This window comes from Danio rerio, chromosome 18 (genome assembly GCF_049306965.1).
Source record: "Danio rerio strain Tuebingen ecotype United States chromosome 18, GRCz12tu, whole genome shotgun sequence".
Classification (NCBI taxonomy): Eukaryota; Metazoa; Chordata; class Actinopteri; order Cypriniformes; family Danionidae; genus Danio; species Danio rerio.
In genome coordinates this window covers 44,173,328-44,191,203 of record NC_133193.1, presented here as the reverse complement: position 1 = coordinate 44,191,203, position 17,876 = coordinate 44,173,328, and the positions used below count along the sequence as shown (strand labels likewise).

Here is a 17,876-nt window from a genome sequence, read left to right as displayed (position 1 = left end):
TAACGTTGAGACGTGCACAAAACAAGATGAATGAACCCAGAGTAACAATTTTAGCCATCTAACTAATATAAAGTAATGTACCTTCTCTTCACAAATGCCTAAATCTGTTTTAGAAAACACTGCAGATAATAAAAAAATATAATCTAGAACAAACATGCCTTGCAGTCTTCCCACTTCAGAGTCATCCGATTCACTCTCTCCAGAGGTGGTCATGCCAACAGCTCCAGCCACTGAGCTAGAGGCTTCAGAGAGAGAAAAGCAGCATTAATGCACAGTACTGTAACTTATACAAATACAAGAACAAGTTTATACAATTAAAAAACTCATTTATACTAAAAGAAGCAAAATACTGCTCTAACCTGATGCCCCTTGTGGCGTCTCCTCTGTGCGCGCAGCCGATGAATTGGCCCCATCCTGGTTGTTGTCAGAGTCGGCCATTTTCTCCTGTCGGCGAGCTTCGGCTGCCCCGCGCTTGCCCAGGCCTGAGCCTCGCCGACTACAAATACCAATGCTTTTATTATATGCATATTGATCCATTCTTCACTGAAACAAATAGGCTTCTGAACAGATTTTAAAGGGTCACAAAACACCAAAACACATGTTTTGAGCTGTTGACAGTAATATATATCTCCCACGCTGCTAAAAACACAATTAGGACACATATTTTTCACACAAAAAAATGTAAAAATTGGATGTTTTGCATTATTTCCAGCAAATTCGTTCTTTCGATTTGAAACAAACTTTTGAAGCTATGTTATGCCGATTAGATCCTTGCGTGTATTTCAGTGTGGAGAGTGGAGAACCAACTTCATTAATATGCATGATAGCTTTGAAGAGAGTTTTACCTGTTACAGTGTTCAGACGGCAGAGAGACGCCATGTTGGGTTGCCAAAACAAGTGGAAGAACAAGAATTGTTCAAAGACACGAGTCATCAGTGTTGTGTTAATAAATGTGCTGCAATGAAGGTTTTGTTTTCATTTCCCGCTATGAGAGCACAGCTGGACTCATGTGTGGACTACAGTGCACGCAACACGTGGCAGAAAAACATTTGTACGGAACATTTTTTACCCAAGAGCTTTTCTCATCTGGAAATGTTAAAATACGGATTTTCCACTCGTCTCCTTTTAAAAAAGGCGCGGTTTCAGTTTCTGTGGATTGTCCTGTCTCTACAGATTTGGTAAGCGATCAGTAGTCTTTGTTTGTTTATTCAGATGGCAAAATTAGTTGCAGTCAGAAGTACTCTTTCAGTGTTAAAAGACAGACCTTAGTCAATATGATTTTTAAGTTACTAAGTTTACAGTATGTTAATGTCACTAAAATATTTTGGACTGAAATATCCGCTGTAAATGCTGCTCTCCGAGTGTTTGCGCCGCATTTTGTGACAGGATATTCTATGCATACATGTCTTTCTGACGCTACCTACCGAGCGCATCAAAGTTACAGAAAAATATGGAGTTTTTTTCTCCCATTCGTCGTGCGGTATTAAACATTCCATTAAAACTACACTCTCAGCAGTTCTTCATATGCAATATCTCGTTTATCACGGGGGGCATGCATGAAAATGTTCCTGATTGAAAGTGCCAAACTGCAGTTAAAGTCCACAATTTAATAATTTGGCAAATAATTTGATTACTGATACCCATGTAAACATAGTAACTGTCTTTCTCCTCTGTGTCTGTGTTTGTTTTGACCTGGTGAAAATCATCCATGCCCAAACAGAAACTCACATTTTTTTGCAAAACCTTTCCTCTTTCCCTCCCCCGACACTCCCAACTACACAGAGCTAGACTCAACCACTTTCCTGACTTTTTAAAAACTAGAGGTGTGAAAACACCCTGCTGAAACAGAGGGGTTTTATGGCCCTTTAACACATTAGCTCAAAATATTCCACATATTTTCTATAACTCTTTGAAGATGCCCCTTTTAGACTTTGATCCAAATTGTGCCGTTTTGGTGACTGTCAACTGTGCCTTAGTGAGGTTGACACTAATGAGCGGAACTTTCCCTCAAAGTGGTTCTGGAGGCTGTTTTTATCAAGTGTAATTATAAAAAGTAGAAATAATTCATTTTTACTATTTGAGGCTGGCTATATTCATACACTCTTGCCACATAACTGTGTCTAAACCCCCTCATAAAAGTCATTTTTATATAATAGGTCCCCTTTTAAAACTTTGTATTTGTGTTGCTTAAATTTACAGTTCTGATCCATTATTTTCATCATCATCATCAATTGCAACACTGCATTAGCTTTCTGATGAGGGTGAAATAAAAGTTCCAGTACAGTGACTAGCCAAGCAGAAATGATAGCAGTAAAAACTCCATATGAATGAACAGGACTAAAACGAATAAACGAATTGACCTTTTACCATCAACCATCTCAGGGCACTTTTACACCTGTATAATATTTTGCTTCCAAACTAATTCAAACTTAAGGTGGCCACGAACAGAGCAGGAAAATAAATTATTATTTATTATTATTATTATTGAAGAGGCTGGTGGTTTAGTACCTGGTGCTGGCGCAAGAGCCCGTGGTCTTCTGACGTGTGCTCCTCCTACAGCTGGGGAGCTCTGCTGGGGGAGACTCACTACGCTTCTTAGTGGACTTCCTCAAACCTAGAGAGGGAGAAAAACATGCACATAAACATATAGTAAAAAGCGTAACAGGCCATAAATTTAAATCAAGTGGCAAAGAGTGTATCACAAAATAAAAGCATGTTTTAAACAATCAGAAAAAGTGCAGAACACACCTCAGCGGGCTACAATATTTTTAGTTAGGTCTTCAAGACAATTGTTTTATTTGGCAACTATGTATCAATTACATTACTGCATACTGATGCACTCCAACACAACTGAGCGCACATGAGAGGCAATGCAATGACAACTACAAAAGCATTTCAGTAAATTCTCTAGGATTTTTTCCAGCTGTGACAGCAGGTCTTTTGCACAAATCTACCAACTACCTATGACGTTATTTCATTGACAAATGTCGTGAGCGCAGTATTACAAATTGAGATCGAATTTACGCAATACAAGCATGTGAATCTCTTTGCTTGCACGCCGATTTCCTCTGTTCGTGCACAAAACTTTTTGCACACCTTCCATTTCATGCTGCTCAAGCGCTGATTTTCTTGTGCGCTCTCAAATAAACACTGCTGAAGTGCGATTTAGCGCGTTTATGAAGTGAGAATGTCTCCTAGATTTATTAGATTGGCTAGGAATATTTATGAATGTCTCTAAAAAACCTACAGAGCAGCATTAATGCATCCTGAAGTAAAGTGAAATGGCTATAACTCCAGCAAGATAAAGTCTTTGTTTTTTGTATGCAGAATTATTGACTTTTATGTATTAATATAGTATAATTGTGGAAACTGTGTTCATCCTAACTGAAAGCTATGTTGTGTTTGCTGGCCTCACGCACCTGTCAGTCAGTCAGTCAGTCAGTATGTCACCTTAAAGGGTTAAACACATAACACACAGCACTAGTACGACTTCAGAAAGGTTTGCGCAGTTATAATTCACTTCCCTTTTAATACGTTTATAACCTGCCATTTAAAAAAAATGACAATGTTTTGAATGAGAAGCTGGAATGTAGCTGTGGCGGCATGAATTTTGGTGTAGCGCCCTGCCATGGAAGAATGGATGTAGCGAAAACCATGTATTTACTAAGCTTAGATGATTTTAATTTTGTAGTTAATGCCTAATAACACTTTAAAGCCAAAAATGTCTAACTAAAAATTAACTATTAATATTAACTATTAACAGTTGATTTTTAATGATTTAATTAGGACAGTAAGGTCTGACTTTGCTAAGACTAAAGTCTTATCATTTAACAGACAATGTAGAGTATAGAATATAAAGTCATGGTGCAATGGGAAAAGAATTCATATAGTGTATGACTTCTATGAGCTTGGGAGGACTGCATCCATACATCTCTGCAATGACTCAGATAACTTATTAATAAAGTCATCTGGAATGGCAAAGAAAGCGTTCTTGCAGGACTCAAGAGTTCATCAAGATTCCTTTGATTCATCTTTAATGCCTCCTCCATCTTACCCCTGACATGCTCAATAATGTTCACATCTGGTGACTGGGCTGGCCAATCCAGGAGCACCTTGACCTTTCAGGGACTTTGATGTGGAGGCTGAAGTATGAGAAGGAGTGCTATCCAGCTGAAGAGTTTGCCCTCTCTTGTGGTTTGTAATGTAATGGGCAACACAGATGTCTTGATACCTCAGGCTGTTGAAGCTGCCATCCACTCTGCAGATCTTATGCACTTCCCCATACTGAATGTAACTCCTAACCATGAATTTTCCTTCACCAAACTTGACTGATTTTTGTAACAAAGGCAAGTTAACAATCATATAAATTGGTTCATAAACAAATCCTTTGTCAACTGGAATGAATGAATGGAACCAATCCAATCTGATTTAGGATTCTCGGTAAGCACGCCTAATGAGGCCAAACCACACAGATTTTCACACATCATGTGCAAATGAGAATTACTGTTGTGTTCAAAGTATTTGTAGATTTGAAAAAAAAAAGTTACAAAAAAAAAAAAACCTTAAGTAAATCTTTACCATCACTTGGAAACAGAAACAGTCATCAGAACCATCTAATAGATAACGGAAATGAGAATAAAATGTCAAGACACACATATGACGTAAAGACTGAACAATGGGAAGACAATGAGAATAACAGCAAAGCAAAGCACTAGCCAATCATTTAGCTCTGACCTTTGGTCACGACAAACATATCACTGTACTGTTCTGAGACAAAGCACACACGCTACAACCGTTTCCACAGAAACCAGCACATTCCGCACGTCATCTCATTAGCACTGTGTGTAAATTACATCACACTGTACCATCTACGCTTAACAACATCAGCTTATCATCAGCATTGGAGAAAAACAACCAGAGAGTGAGATGTGCTTGCTTTCTGATAAAACCTGAAAAAAGTGAAACCAACCAGCTGCCGTGTGGCTCTAGAGTCTTTTGTTGGATTTTAATATTAGAAATCAGTTGAGATGGTCTCAAAAGCACGGATTTAAATTATTTACAATGTAAAAATCTAGCGTATCCAAGGCCACACTATTGAAGTGGTAAACATTTTAATTTGAATGAATGTCTGTTCATGTTGGTTGGTCTGAACATTCTTGTGCCATCAATGCGACAATTGTTTACAAAGAGATCTAATCTCTTTTCCACTGGCCTGCAAAGAAAACCGCCCAACCAATAAGACCAGGGTGTTCACATGGCTGGAGCTGCTGCTGTTACACACAGCAACTGTGAACAGCAAAGCAACAATTAGTGTTATTTAAAAACATGAATGTACTAGTTGCCCATCCTTCCAGGTAACACGTGTCAGAAACAAAAAGTTGTGAACAAGTATGTTTACTGATGTAACTGATATCTCGGATTTCCTACAAGCACCACCTACTGGTAGAAGTGGCGCTCTTGCATTGCATGGTATGACATAACTAGCACCCACTGCAGTTAGTATGATTTGTTTACATCAGTGGTTCGTGTACCACTAGTGGTACGCAGGCTTCCTTCAAGTGGTACGCGGACGAATGAAATATGTCATGTACATGCTACATATATTTTAAAATGTATCAAAAATTATGTATATGATGTGCCATATATGACATATAGCCTATATTTATGAGATAATCTGCCACACTTTATTTACTGTGCAGAGTTGTAGCTACTTTACTGGGCCTACTACGCTACTGTATTTCAATACTGCTCATTATGGTGGTACTTGGAGATACAATTTTTTTCTGAACTGGTAATTGATGAAAAATTTTTGAGAACCACTGGTTTAAATTGATTATGATATTAATGCAAGATGATTTTTAAAGTTTTAAAGAGAGTGATCACTCTGTTGATCATTAACTTTGTATGATCATTTCATTTGTAATGTTTATGAGAGTTTATTTCCTTTAGTAACCCACTTTTTATGCGTATATTTTGGGTTTGTATAAACAAACTATAAAGATGTGTGGAACTGTTCTCTGTTCAATTATAAATACTGGGACAGACTGCACCTTGTCTACTACCATGATACAAACATGTAATTCAAGTTGCGCAAGAATTATTATTTTTTTTTTACAGCAGCTGCTGCTGATGACTATTTATTTAAACCTAGCAGGTTTTGGGTGTTGTATAGCCAATTTAGGGCGCACTCATGCTATGCTATCCAAACTGTGCCCAGGCGTGTTTCCCGATTCGTTTGAGAAGTGTGAGTGCTCTGAATCGGGCTCAGGTGCGGTTCAGTTGGCCGGCACTTGCCCAGTTGTAAGAGGTGTGCCAGAGCGCGGTTCACTTGGGCTTTGGTGCGGTACGCTTGTAGTGTGAGTGCAAAGCGCACCTGAGCCCGAAACTGAAGATGCAACGTCCCTTTTTGGGGACTGTTTCATATGGATATATTAATCATTCTTAATTTTCAATGAATGCAAACTGTCGTAGTTTATTAAAGATGCAAACCCCTCACTGCACGTCAGCTGCATCTTCAGCAAACATCCTAATACATGCAGCACGAGGACTTTTTTGATAATTTATGAGCATTAAAAGTGCTGGATCTGTTCGGCAAAGTGTTTGACTGTCACTGCATCCCTAAAGACTAAAAATAATACAAAACAACATAACTAAAAGCAATCTCCACTGTGCTAAGCGAGGGCACTTCTCTTATGTTAAACTGAACAGTAGCATCATCGATGATGTAAGCGTGCTCAGCTCCGGTAGGTAAAAATGCAATGTGAGTGCAAGCCGAAGAGGAGAGGGGATGGGGGACAATAGCGCTTTGGCATGGTTCAAGGCAACTGTACCTGATGTGAGTGCACCCTCAATCACGCAGGTAGTGATTATTCGCTCTGGCCAATCAATATCTTTTCCACACAATTTCAGAGTTCATACACATTTTTCCATACAACATTATATGACTTTTTCAAGACTTGTTTGGACTTTTAAGCACTGAAATTTAAACAACACTGAACTGAACTGGACTAAACTGGACTTCAACTGTGAAAACTGGACGTACAAGTTTCAGTTTACCAAAACTTTTTATCTTTGACACAATTTACATTGTAAAAGTGCTATAGAAAATCATAAAACCTCCATAAAACAAGCAACAATCTATTTAGTTTAAATGTATTTTTATACCTATGTAAAAGTTATTTAGATAATGCTTCCACAGCACTAATAATGTATGTGATTGTGAGTATGTGAATGGCCAAAGACAGAAGACAACCAACTTAAATTATATTCAAGCATACAGATAATTGTTGAACAAATTTACATGAGTTTTCCAAAAATTCCAGGACTTTTCCAAGTTTTTTTATCTAATGCCTTGTTTCCACTGACTGGTACAGTACGGTACGGTTCGGGTCGGTACGGGTCACCTTTATCAGGCTTGCGTTTCCACTAGCAAGGGTACCCTTTTGGTGGGCGTGGTGTATGACACTTTCAGTCGACCTCAGGCTCGCTCAAGAAAATGTCTACAATAAAGTTGCACAAGTCGCTCACATATCATATGAAAAGCACTTCTCACAAAACAGACGCTTTACACACATAAATACTAGTGTATAAATGTTTATTACTAACATTTCTATGAACATGAGTTGATTATAACTGCAGATCAATGACAGTGTGAAATAGTCTACTGAAACGTCTGTAATTATATTAAATAAATAAATGAACATATATGAACACATTCAGACCCTTACAGTCCCCGATATGTTACCAACTACAGAAAAAGTACACACGGCAGACATTTCAACCTTAATTAGGTTCGAAACAACACAAAGTATAGCCTACAGTCAGTGAAAACCTCTCATCTGTGTCTGTAATCTTCAGCAGCACATGTAGCCCCTGTTAGAGAGTCATTTCATCAATCCCAGTTCATATTAGTCCAAAGGGTGATAATAAAAATTAAAACAAGGCAGTTTGTTCACGTTTGCTGAAGAAATAACGTGCTCCTTGGCTTTCCCTTTTTTCAGCACTCCACGCTTGCGTTTGTCTTTTTCTTTCTGAATGTGTCATTCTTGCGTTTGTCAGCTTCTCACAGGATCGGGTTTCCAAAGCTTGTCAATAATCAAGCGCACGTTATAATTATCAGCTCAAGAAGATAGTTATTTTAGATATAGACGCGCGGCGAGCGCAAGTAATATATCGCTGTGTATTTCAAACATGGCGGCTCCTTTGTTTACATACTGGCTTGTTGCCTAATCGAATGATGCATCTCTGTAAACCAATAGCATTCAGCTGCGCGTCTAGCTCCGCCTTTTGGTAGCCTTTCTTGTGTTTGGGACCCTTTCGAAAGGGTGCCGAAAAAGTGGTACGGTACGGTTTGGTTCAGTACGCCTTTTGGCAGTGGAAACGGCCATAAAACGTGGAAACGGCCATACCAAACCGAACCACTCAGTGGAAACGGGCCATAAGAACCTACCATTTTGGTTATGGTATGTCACTTGGCACTTCAGACAAGGTGTTATAAATAATTAAATAAATAAATACTAGGTACCAGTTACCATACACAGAGGAAAACTGTCCAAACACGAGTTGTACCGTACCAAACTGTACCAAGCAATGGAAGTGTTTTTTTTTACATATCACAAGTAAAAGTCTTCCCAAACTTGTACACTGAATAACTGTTTTAGTGCAAGTGATGCATGTGACCAACACAGTGCAATAAATTCTGAGGTTGAAAAAAGGATTTCAAAGTGAAGGAAGTGTTGATCATAAATGTATTTAACTCATTAAAAACTTTAAATTGATTTTCAGGATAATAATGATTCAAGAAAATACGCTGATTTGTTCCTAAAAAAGATGATTGGTAAAAACACTAATGTGAAAAAGACTCAAAAGATTTACTGATTCCCCCAAAAACACAACCTCACCTATTGAAAATGCACCCGTGTCAACATGTAACAGCACATTTATTGAACAGTCCTATATTAAAATGTATTATTAAACAAACTATCCAGGATTACATTAAACAAGTAGCACAGTTCATCAAAACCAAACAGCTTGAAGCGCCCAACTGATATACAGCATACACCACCGGGCCAACAGGATATAAAAAACAATGCAAAATGAAAGACAAACTTTAAAAGACCTCTGACTGCGCTTTCCCTGTAAAGCCAGATGAACCAATCATACCTTCAACAGCTCCAGTCTGGTGGTCAAACCCCAACACTGAGGGTCTATTCTGGGCAAAGCACTGCCCCCTGCCCTTTGGCAGAATGCCCTCCCGTGACTGTTCATATCGGAGTCTGTCCTTCCATAATCATTCCAGCCTGACCTATGTCTACCCAGGATGACCTCTCTTGCTTAACATAAACACCTCCAACAAGGCCTCACAGAACACTTCATAGCAACCCTTTGAGTGTATAACAAGACTGACATCTAACCAAAACCACTCATATGATCTTGAACAGTTAACCAATAAGCTTAGATATCCATGCATGCCAGTGTTCTAACCCACCTCCATGAATTCTGATAGCCCAAACCACTGCTAGGCTTATCTGCACAGCAAAGTAAAGTACACCAAAAAGGCCTTCCTACCTCAACATACATCCAGCCGCGACTCTTGTCCATAGAGTACTGTAAGGCAGCAGAAGGCTGGTATTTTTAGCCCTGGACACTGGCACTGAACTGGACTGAAACCTGAGCCAGCTCCCCCTGCCATGACCAGAGCCAAAACCCCATCCACTATTACTGGGGCTGGAAATGATCATCAGTATTGGTGTGATCATTGAAGTGAAGACACCAATTCTACTTAGAGCAAAAATACCATGTCTGCGATGAGCATGCAAATGTCAACCTTCCCATGAAAAAAATTAAGTTTACCAAAATATGGAAACCCTGCTTAGACATGTGTTTTACAGTACTGGAAAAATACTCAAATGTTTATTGTAAATGACATATAATTATTTGTAAACATTGATACAGTCACACAAGTGGCAATTTCACGTCTCATCTATAAAGATGAGGTGTCACATACAAAGGTTTTCCTCATAAATTTCTACAAGATATGTTGTATACTCTACACTACCTGACTAAAGTCTTGTCGCCTATTCATGTTTTAGGAACAACAAATAATGACTTGACTTCTAGTTCATCATTTGCTATCAGAAGTGGCTTATATGAAAGGCAAAGGCCTCTAGATTTTGCGTATTTCACCAAAATAAAATATGATCCTGCCTTGATTTTTAATTATTTGATTAGGACAGTAAGGTCTGACTTGGCTTAGATAAAGAGTCTTGTCATTTAATAGAAATAAAGTACATTATAGAACATAAAGTAATGGTGCAGCCAGAAAAGAATTAATATTGTGTATGACCTTCTTTGGTTTCAGGAACTTTGATGAGGAGGCAAGTTAAATTTAAGACTTAAAGAATTTAAATTTAAGAATAAAATTTTAGACTCATAAAGGGCTAAATGCTAAGGGATTTTTCAAATAGTCCAAATGGAAAAGATTTTTATTTGCCATATCATTTTTTTAAATAAATTAAAATTACTTAATAATACAAGAACAATAAAAAAATAATTATTATTTTAGATTTTATGTCTTAGCAAAATATTTTAACTACTGTGTAAAAACAGGCAAGCTCTGCTTGTATTTCTACACTTAAATGAATACAAAAAAAAATGAACAAATGTTTTAAAAGTTTTAAAAACTATAATAAACTGGAGCACTTTCAAACAAATGTTATTGTTAGGAAAATAACTAAACCACTGTGATAAATAGAGTTAAAAATGACCTTTTTAAATAAAAAAGGTTAACGTTTTATTGAGATGGATTGTTGGTGATTGGATATGGATTGGATATGGGTTTAGACCAGATTGGGCAGCAATGCATGAACAGGAAAATTAAGACCTGTTTAAAAAAAAGATTTAGGACCTACAACACATTATTTCAGTAAATTTAAGACCTTTTAAGGCCTAAAATTTGAATTTTGAAATGTAAGACCTTGTAAGACCCTGCAGAAACCCTGCATAACTCTTGAGTTAAGTTGTTTCGGAAAATATAAACAGATGTTTCAATATAATGTTAACATATATACTTTCTCTGTGAATTTATGTTTTAAGCTTTTACTGCAAATGTTACATTCATAGCGCTGGAATTGCTCCAATGCAGAGATAACAATAACTGAATATTTACAGTCTATCCTTTCAAAAGGCTGTCCGTGATTTTAAAAGATTACACAAGAGTTTGATCTGTCTCAGGGGTCGACTTCTTGTACATCCGGGACCAGCATTATTTTGAGAATTCTCTCACAAACTGTAGGTGTTTGGGGGATTTCATATCTCTCAATTTCTGCTTTGAAAATACAGACACTGCAATCGATCAAAAACAATAAAACACTGATGATCATATTCATCATATTAAGATATGTATATCCCCAAGCATGAAAAGATTTCTCTGTGGATGGAGTTCATGAGTGCTAAGTTTATGAGTCTTAACATGATCAAAAGATTGGCAAGGGCATGATATGAAGAATATTACACGTTCTGAGTTAAAAGTCGATCAATGGCAACACTGTCATCCACAAAAGAGCAGCCATATAGATCAGTTCTGTTAAGCTCGAGTGTCAGATGCCTCACTTGCAGCAGGTGTCTGTACACTAAGGTTTACTTCTAGCACCATTGCAGCTGGTGTTGTACATGTGCACTCACTAGCCGCGTTTCCACTATCGCGCCTAAAGCGAGCGAGCCAGGGCGAGCCAAGGCCAGTGGCGTTTCCACTGTCACTTCCGGGGCCTAATCGGGCCTAAGCGGGGCTTTCTTGGGGCCAGCGGCCGGCCTTTTTCGGCCCGCCGAATACCTTGGGCCAAGGAGGGCCAGCTGGGGCTTTGGGGCGGAGTGAAAGGAGAGGCGGGCAGTTTTCTGATCGCACATGAGTACATGCGCCAAACAAATAAAGAAATAAGGGAAAGAAAACATCTAGCCTTATAGTCTGGGGTCTTTTTGCGTATGATCACCCTTATGTTTCCCTTTTAAATGTAAGGCTGCTGCATAAAATAATAAAGTAGTTTTAATTTATAGTGACGTTCTTTGCTGCGTCCTCCTTTATGTTTCAATAACGCATAATAATCTTTACACCATATTAAAAACACATCAGACAGTAAACGTTTTCGAGAGTTTTTGTCAAGTTTAAAATGTTTGTTTGTTTGTGCACGTTTAGATGCCTGTATGTGTGTGTGAGACCGGGCAAAAGCGCTCCTTCACAGCTCTGTTATGCCGCGAGCGGCTTTTTTCTTTATTTATTTTGGAGATAATACACATATAAATACAACAGAAAGACATAAACTTAACAAAATACGTGCCCACTTTCGTAGACTTTAAACAATATATTGTCATATCTTGATAAAATAGCCTAAGGTAGCCTATATTGAAATATAATTTAAAGAATTACAAATATCGGATATATATATAATCACATTAAATAAATTAACCAATATAAAATAAACAAAAGCTAACTATAACAATGTAGGTAGCCTATATACAATACATAAATCAAACCGTTTTAAAGCCACATATAGCCTAACTTTCATTTTGCAAAGACCTGTCTGGAAAAAAAAAAAAAAGATTTTCGATATTTTTTAAAAACAATAAACACCGGAGAAGGTTTGAAATATTTATATAAAGTAAATATTTATGTAAGTAAATATTTATAAAGTATTTGGATACGATGATATTAATCAAATCGCGCAAACAGAGCATTATTTGAGTGAGTGAAAGCAGAATCTCCTATACCTTTTTTTCTGTCACTCAGTCCTGCGCAGCACTCGCTGCTTTAAACGCATATGGGGGAAGTCCAAACACAAAATGTGTTCCATATCCTCAAACAACTGTTTATGTTTTTATTTGACGTGGTTAAATTTATAAATGAAACTTTAAATGATGAGTTTTAGTGAATAGCTGCCGAGCGCAACAAATATGGCTATATTTTATTAGGCTACTCGCTCTTGTGCTGAAAACTTAACACGACTTCTATCAAAACGAGGATGTTAAAAAATACATGCCATATCGAGTTATAAAGGAGAATTTCTGTGGCTTTATATTATGGATGTGTGCGCTCTCTGTGTTGGGTCCCTGCGTTAGTGGCGAGAGCAGTCCATGCACAATGCAGTCGGTCGGCGAGTAAACAAATGTAATGAATGGAAATACACAGGTCTGTGCGTATAGATATATAATGTACTGCTGTACAGTAACGTGTCGTTTGTTTGTTTCGGTTGTCTTCATTTTAATGGTTTCGTTTCGTGATGATTTATGGTGTGCTTTATCTGCCTCATTCCCGCTGAAGTGGGCGGGTTGTGTGACGTTTGATTCGGGGACGTTCTGTGGGCGGTGTTTGCGTGACGCGCTGTGAGCTTTAGCCCGACAGTGGAAACGCGACATGATTTCAGCCTCATTTCTCAACCTCCCGGGCTATTGGCCCGCCCCGGCCCGATTAAAGCCCTGGCTCGCACTGGCCCGATAGTGGAAATGCGGCTACTGAATCTGAAGCCCAGACACTGAATAGTTCAAGTGTGTGCAGCCATTGTGATTCGATCAGTGTAGATGAAATTATTGGCCCTTTGGTAGATTGTACAAATGCAACAATAACAGTATTTCTTCTGATAGGTGTCTACTATGTAAAGATATGTATGCATGCTGCTGTTATGCGTGTTAAGAGAGTTTAAAAAGAGTTTATTTACAAGACTGGCAATTTAGCTGGTTAGAAGGAACAAATTAATGCAACAGACAAGGAAAAATTGCAATACTACTTTAGGACTAGTAGTCTAAGAAATAAAGCTGCCATTTGCTCTACTTAATGTGTAGTACATTAAATGACTAAAATGTTACCTATTTTTAAAAATGATTGTGGAAATGCTGTTTTTGATTCATATTTAGAATTAAAACACTAATGCCGAGTTCAGACTGCATGATTTTCAAAGTAGTCGTGTCACAGATGTTTTTACACTGCATGACTATCTGGGCTAGCGTTTCGTCGCTGCTTTGTTTACACTGCAAGATGGATTGGGGACTTTCAGATTACATGACTTTACTATAGGAAGAATCGCCGACAACTTCGTCCAAACTACGTCTCACAGCAAAAAACACGTAGTATATCTTTTGTTATTAACTACATAATGAGAAAGAAGCCTTTAATGGGGTAGAACATGTACATGTTTGCTCACCTGGGTTTAAAGGGAATTAGCCATTTGTCCTCAACGTTGATAATAAACTAATTTCTTTCTGTATAAAACGTCAAACAGACACGGTTGCCCCTGAGTCCTGTCAAACGTCCACTAGTTTTTCCTCCATTTCGTGGGTCCAAATAAACCGAAAAAGAGCGCTTTTACCTTCTCCCCCAGCCTCCCGCTGGCCTGCAGCAGGTATACACACACGCACACACAAGTGAAAGCTGCTCTCTCATTGGCTGTAGGCGATGGCTGATGTTATTTTCAGTCAAAACTCATTTCACACGGCATGATTTGAATCGCCGACAGCTCCAGATATTTAGCACGCCAAATATCTCACAGGCATCGGCGACTCATCGGCGATTCTCTCAGATCGCGTCTTTGATAGTTCATACTTTGTGATTGTCACTCACGTGCACGAGCAGCGATTTGCCTGTGAATTCAGGCATTTGTCGGCGATTTCTCAAAACCTGTCGGCGAGCCAAAATCGCGGCTAAAATCACGCAGTCTGAACTAGGCATTAATTAACATCATTTAACAGTTAAAGAGGTCTAGTGGTTTTAGCTACGGATCTGAAGCATGCCATAGTGTGTAACTGCTTCTAATGTTTTGGTCTAGTCTCTTATTTTGAGAGCTTCTAAACACAGGTAGGCGGGTTTTTTAAACCTGACGCACTGCTTTAAAAATACAGAAAGAAATGACAGGGAATTCTCTGAACAGCAGTGTGGGCACTCACTTGCTAGTTTGGCCTGCAGTCCGGAGGGCCCAGGCTTGGAGGACGTCTCAGCCTTGGCCGATCCCGGCAGGGACAGTTTGGGCTTTGGCAGGTTGACTTTGGAGTTGAAGCGAGATGCCCAGTCAAACTTGGAGGAGCCGGCAGCTTTGCTCTGCTCTTTATCCCGGCTACTCCTGCGGGGGGAAGGGGAGGACGCAGACCGTGATCGCCGAGCTTTGCTCTGGTCCTTGCCCTGCTTTAGCCGGGCGCCCTGAGGGGCACAGCTATTGGTGCCTGTGGCGGCCGAAGAGGAAGAAGAAGAGGAGGAGGAGGAAGAGGCAGAGGAAGAGGAGGAGTCAGTTACGGTGCTACACCCAGCTTTGGCTGAGGCGGCCGATTTGGACGCCAGCTTGGTGGGTTTGGCTGCCCGGCTGGCCTCGCTGCGGGGTGGCAGGGGGCCTGCCGCGCTGCTCGAGCTGGGGAGGGAGGAGGAAGAAGAGGACGACAACAAAGTGGCGTCTGCCTTCTTGCGCTTTTGAGAAGGGGTGCTGGAGGCCCCACTGGGGCCAGGGTAGGATGAGCTCTTCTTGCTCAGGGCTCTGGCAGGAGCCGGTTCGGCTGCTAACCGTCTCTTTTTGGACTTGGTGCTGACAGATGCTGGAGCCTTCCTTGGCTCTGTAACTTCAGGTGATATTGCGGGGGCCGAGGGCCCACTGGCTGAACTGTCAGAGAAGTGGCTGGACACCACTTTGGGTCGCTTGGCTGGACTAGGTGAAAAAGTGATATTGGGCTCTGAAACGGAGCTGCGTTTGAGTGCGCGGGTGCTGCTGCCCTCCCGTCTCCCCTGTTGGCCTGAAGTCCCTGCTGCTTCCAAGTCTGGATCTGGAATTGAGAGTGAACCCACGGATAGAGAGAGGCTGTTCCTATAAAAACAAACAGAAGAGGAAAGAACTTGAGAACCCAAGAAACCGTAGTCTCGCATGGTGAACTTGTGTCACACAAAAGACCCACACAGGAGTAAAAAGGGATACCTTCGAGAGGTGTGGCCGCGGGCGTAGCCGACGGCAGAGCTGGGCGGGGCTTTGGAAGCCTTAGAATTAGATCTTCTATTTTCAGGTGGGGAATTTGCTTTTTGGTTTACTTGCTCTGGCTGCAACCTGGAGAGGTTGGGAATTAAACAGCAGAGAGCAGTGTGGGATGGGCAGCAGATGAGGAACACCTCAAATTAGATTTCACGAGATGACAACTACTGCAGTCCTACTCTCAGCACTTCCTACACAGCAATCAGCCCAACGGCACAGACAAACTGCAATCATTATGACTATCTAGCTAGACATTTCTCATAAGTTGAGAGCATCACTCTTAGATGGGCAACTAAGCAACTAGCCACTTGTCTGGAGAAGTTTTTTGAAAAGAACACAGGCAAATAATAAACCCAAGTGTCCATGTAACACGTCTAACAGAGAAACAATCTCAGTCTTTCCAGCACTGCTATTCAGCTACTGATTGTATAGCATCATTACTAACGAAAGTATATTTTATTTAAGTGAAAGTCTGCTGCTTGAATCAAATGTGAATGTAGACAGACTTGGCAAACCTTTTAGAATACAGACAGACATTTAAAGTCTGTTTAATGCAATAAAATTATTAAGGCCCCGATATACTCTGTGACAATCTTTCAGATTCTTCATTTAAGAGTATAAAGTAGCTTAAAACACCTCTGCAGCAAAGACTGTAGGACCCTGATAAAACAAAAAGCCAAATACTTGAAATCAAGATTCTTAAATTGTTAAACTGATTTGAGTTATAAGGTTTTCTCCATGACATGATGGCTTTTTTAATCCCAGATTTTTTTCTCAAAAAAATCTATTAACAGTTTAAAGTAATAAATAGAGCTCAACATTTCCTCCCTGCTCCTTGCCCTGTTTTTGTCTTCAAATAGTGACACATCAGAGGCAAAGAATTCAACAAGCGCTTGAGCTTCAGCATCCTAGAATGAACTGGACCTCCACATACACACTCAGATCCATGATCATCATGTAATGATCATAAACCAATGGTAGTTTTAACAGAACTTTTTGAAATGTTTTGAACTTTTAAAACAAACTCAAAATGACGTTTGATGTGGTGTCGTTTTACACAAAATTAGATTAACAGTTTTCATAAAGTAAAAAAAGTTAAATATATAAACCAAAAAATATTTATTTTAAATTGTAACAATATTACACAGCACTTGTAAATTAAACAGTTCCATGACTAAAATTTCCAAATTAAGAGTCCAATTAGTCCAACGATACAAAAATCCCACCACAAATTAGTTTAAATTAATCATATTAGAAACTACACATTAAAATTAATAAGAAAAATATGCACTCAGAAAAAAACTAGGAAACCAAAACATTAATGAAGCTAATGAGGAACAATTATAAACACACTTCTTAACGCTTTACTTATTGTTAAGCATCAATATGGCTGTTGCCTTGGACTAAAAATGAAACATAGTGATGCATCACAAAGAGAGAAAAGACTGTAGTTATAGATGCCATTTTATTCAGCAACTGCTGCACAAACGGAACTGTCTTCTTTGGTTAACTCACCTTCCTGCAAGTGTGTGGTCTATTGGCTGGGCCGCGGCTGTGTTCCTCTGTGAACGGCGCAGTGACCCCCCTGGATTGGAATTAGGCCGGTTGGACATTGGCACCTCTCTCCTGAAGGGACATACCCTTTCTAGACACTACCATTCACTGGTAGCAAGAAAAAAAAAAGAGAGAGAAAAAAAAGGAAGGTAAGTACACTTATAGTAGCCTCATATCATTACAAACCCCTGATACTTTCGTTTATCTTCAGAACATATTTTGGATGAAATCTGGATGTTCCCTCATCCTCTATAGAAAGTAAGGGTTTTATATTGTTAAAAGTATAGAAAAGTACCAAAAACAGACCTTATGCCTTCAGCGATTCAATCGCAA

The 17,876-nt window shown here is 39.3% G+C and overlaps 1 protein-coding gene across 22 annotated transcripts in view; it reads right to left on the bottom strand.

Annotated features, from left to right (window-relative positions):
• The window catches only part of trip12 (thyroid hormone receptor interactor 12), an 82,302-nt gene that overhangs the window by 46,418 nt on the left and 18,008 nt on the right, over positions 1 to 17,876 (bottom strand). For 10 of the 22 annotated variants that reach the window (XM_005159226.6, XM_005159229.6, XM_005159228.5 and 7 more), the window contains 6 exons: positions 17,505 to 17,651; positions 15,939 to 16,064; positions 14,929 to 15,830; positions 2,509 to 2,614; positions 360 to 496; positions 159 to 242 (listed from right to left, as the gene is read on the bottom strand). In XM_005159226.6, coding sequence (XP_005159283.2) covers positions 159 to 242; positions 360 to 496; positions 2,509 to 2,614; positions 14,929 to 15,830; positions 15,939 to 16,064; positions 17,505 to 17,602 — 1,453 coding nt within the window. In that variant the 5' untranslated portion in view covers positions 17,603 to 17,651. 22 annotated transcript variants of the gene reach the window in all.